Source organism: Camelus dromedarius, chromosome 16 (assembly GCF_036321535.1).
Source record: "Camelus dromedarius isolate mCamDro1 chromosome 16, mCamDro1.pat, whole genome shotgun sequence".
Classification (NCBI taxonomy): domain Eukaryota; kingdom Metazoa; phylum Chordata; class Mammalia; order Artiodactyla; family Camelidae; genus Camelus; species Camelus dromedarius.
Window position 1 is genome coordinate 55,491,178 of NC_087451.1, and position 3,151 is coordinate 55,494,328.

Genomic DNA, 3,151 nt, shown 5'->3' on the forward strand with positions numbered 1-3,151 from the left:
GATTCTAGTTACAAATTGTCTTGGCCTCTCTCTTTCCTCTCAATCCACATTCCCTCCCGCCAAAATTAAAATCACAGAATGCTGAGACTAAGGGTGGGGATAAGGGCTTCCAGGTCCAGGCTCAGGCGCCCTGACTTCTGCCCTCTACAAGAAAGAGGGGGCACCCTGCTCCTTTCTGCCTCGGCAGCTCGGTGTTTAATAATAATAATAATAATAATAATAATAATAATAATAATAATAATAATAATAATAATAATAATAATAATAACGGGAAACAGTATCCCACAGCTCAGCTGCCCCCTTACCAACACCTTTGGGCCTGCAGGGGGAAAGGGGAGGAGGAAACCTAAGTGCAGGAATTGGGAATTAGGGCGGAGGGGTCTCCAGGGAGTTCCCGAAGAGGAGTCCCTGTTAAAGTACTCCCTGGGAAAGAGGAGGAGGGAACCTCTTGGGGAGAGAGAAGGCGAGTCCCCTGGGGAAAGCGAGGCCCCTGGGACGGGCCACCCACAGGTAAGAGGACCTCGCTGCCCAGAAGAGCAGCAGGACCGGCGGCCCGCTCCCCGCGCCCCGCGCCGGGGTAGGTGGGGATGCCCCTGCGCTCGGGGGTGCTGGGGACAGGGGTGAGGGCAAAGGCAAAAGAAAAAGAAAGGGGCGGGCTCAAGGTCTCAGTTATGGAAAAACGCATTGAGCTCCTCGTACATGGGGCCCCGGTCGTGGTGAAGGTGCATATCGTAAGACAAGAGATTCTCCGAGTGGACGCCCCCGCGCACAGCCGACGAGCCGAAGACCAGCCCATGGCCCGTGGGCCGCGAGCCGGGCAGCGCCGAGTAGTGCATAGAGTAATGGTAGCTCTTCTCGTGGTCGGGCGACGAGTCCTGCTTGAGCGAGAAGTTGCCATTGAGACAGAGCGGGGGGCTCAGCGGGCCCTCGTACTCGGAGCTGTTGTAGTCCGGGCTCGCGCCGCCGCCGCCCGCCGCCGCATACAGCGTCTCGTAGGCGGCGCAGTAGCCGTGGGTCCGCAGGGCGTGCGCTGCGCCGCCGCCCAGGCCGCCCGCCGCCTGGCACTGTGCGCCCGCCAGGCGCGAGCACGGGTACGGGTAGGGGTGCATGGCAAACGGGCCGCCCGAGCCGTGGAAGCGGCCCGTGCCGTCGGCGCCCTGCTCCGTGAGGAAGTTGCGCGAGTTGAGCTGCAGGCAGCCGGCCACCAGGTTGGTGGTGGGCTGCGACAGGCCCTTGCACAGCGTCTGCACGTAGGACACCAGGTCGGGCCGCTTGCCCGAGCGCAGGATCTCTGAGAGCGCCCAGATGTAGTTCTTGGCGAGGCGCAGCGTCTCGATCTTGGACAGCTTCTGTGTCTTGGAGTAGCAGGGCACCACCTTCCGCAGGTTGTCCAGCGCCGCGTTTAGGTCGTGCATGCGGTTGCGCTCCCGCGCGTTCGCCTTCTGCCGCCGCAGCTTGGAGCGCTCCAGGCGCGCCTTGGTCATCTTGCGTTTCTTGGGCCCGCGCTTCTTGGGCCGCTCGCCCTCTGCCTCGTCCAGCCCTTCCTCCTCCTCCTCTTCCTCCTCCTCCTCGCCCCCCAGCTCGCCTTCCTCCTTGACCTCGGCCAGCGCGGCCTCCGGCACCTCGTCTGCACGGAGAGGGACCGGCTTGGCGGCCCGGGCGGGCCCGGGAGCCCCCGGCCCTGGCGGAGGCGGAGGTGGAGGTGGCGCGTCGCCCTTGTCGCTCCTCGGCTCGTCGTCGTCGCCGTCGCCCCAGCTGGCGAACTTGGGCACGTCCGAGAGGAGACCGGGCTCGCTGAACAGGCGGGTCAGCATGGTGCCTGAGGGCGCCCGGCAGGCGGGAAGGGGAGAGAGAGAGCACAGAATGAGGGGCGCGCTGGGGTCATGCCGCCCTCCTCAACCCGCCTCCACCCCCGAGTCCAGTGCGGGTTCCTGCCCAGGGGGCCCCGGATGCCCACCTCCTCTGCCTGCCCCACCCTGAGCCGGCCCAACCCTGCCCCAGCCGCTCGCCCAGGATCTCGGCCCAGGCTCTCTCCCCAACGCTGGGGCCCGGCTCCACCCCTCGCCTGAACGAGGGGCCGCTCCCTACGCCGGGCCTTCTACAGGTCTGGGCAGGGACCGAGCAGGGGCTTTAGAGAACAGAGATCTCTTCGCCTGGGGAGGCGGTGCACTCGCCCTGAAAGCCTCTTCTCTCTCGGCGGTGGAGGAAGGCTGGGCGGCCGCCGGTGGGGACAGCTGCCCCACTCCGCGGCTCCGGCGGCCCGGGCCCCTCTGCCCGGCTCCCCCACCCTCCGGTGGCTCTCACCCCCACGCTCCCTAATCCAATTTGCAACTTGGCCGCCCGCCGCCCTCGGCTCGGCCCCCACCCCCGCAGCCCCAGTTCCAGAGGCGGGAGGATCGGGAGGATAGTCTCCTCCAGCCGGGCGTCCCCAGCTCCCCGAGCCGGCTCGGGGCGGCGAGGACTGAGAAACCCGGGCGTGGGGAGGAGACTGAGAGAAGCGAGCCCCGTCCGTCTCCCCTGCGGTCAGGGACCCCCTTCCCCCCTTTAAACTGCTTCCCTCCCACACGGCTCTTCAGATCTCGTTGTATTTCGGGATTGATGGAAAAAAATCCAAATTTGCTTGTTTGCTTCTTTTTTTTCAGTCGTGGGGAAAGGTCGAAGGTTCCTCCGGGACAACCATGGGGGGTTCCCATCTCAGCCTCTTCACGCCCCCCCCCCATGACCCTGCTTCCCCTCCTCCCCAAGCCCATCGCAGGCAGAGACGCCTCCCTCCGCAGCCCCCGGAGCTGCAGCCCCTCGGGGAGAGGAAACCCAGGACGCCTCCGATGCACACCCCATGAGGGGCATCGTCTGGGGAAGGGGGGATTTAGGGACCCTCCTATCGGCCGAAGAAGCCGCACCCTCCCCCCCAACCGGCGGGTCAGATCTAGCTCCCTTTCGGACAACTTACCTCGGAGAGGAGTCAAGGGGAGAGGGGAGGGGAGGGGGGGAGGGGGGCAAGAGAGAGAGGGGGGAGAAGAGGAATCTTCTCGCTTATTTCATTGTTCCCCCATCTTCAGGGAGCGGGGGCAGCGGCTCCTCAAGGCGGCAGGCGCCGGCGTCTTCAGAGCGCCATGCGAACCGCGGAGCGAGTGTGGCATCTCTACCAGGC

General features: G+C 65.3%; 1 protein-coding gene across 1 annotated transcript; it reads right to left on the bottom strand.

Annotated features, from left to right (window-relative positions):
• Positions 1–275: 275 nt before the first annotated feature.
• NEUROD2 (neuronal differentiation 2) lies at positions 276–1,974 on the bottom strand. Its single transcript, XM_031469753.2, has one exon. It carries the CDS (start codon positions 1,812–1,814, stop codon positions 666–668), a length of 1,149 nt encoding a protein of 382 aa, XP_031325613.1. The 5' UTR covers positions 1,815–1,974; the 3' UTR covers positions 276–665.
• Positions 1,975–3,151: the final 1,177 nt, after the last annotated feature.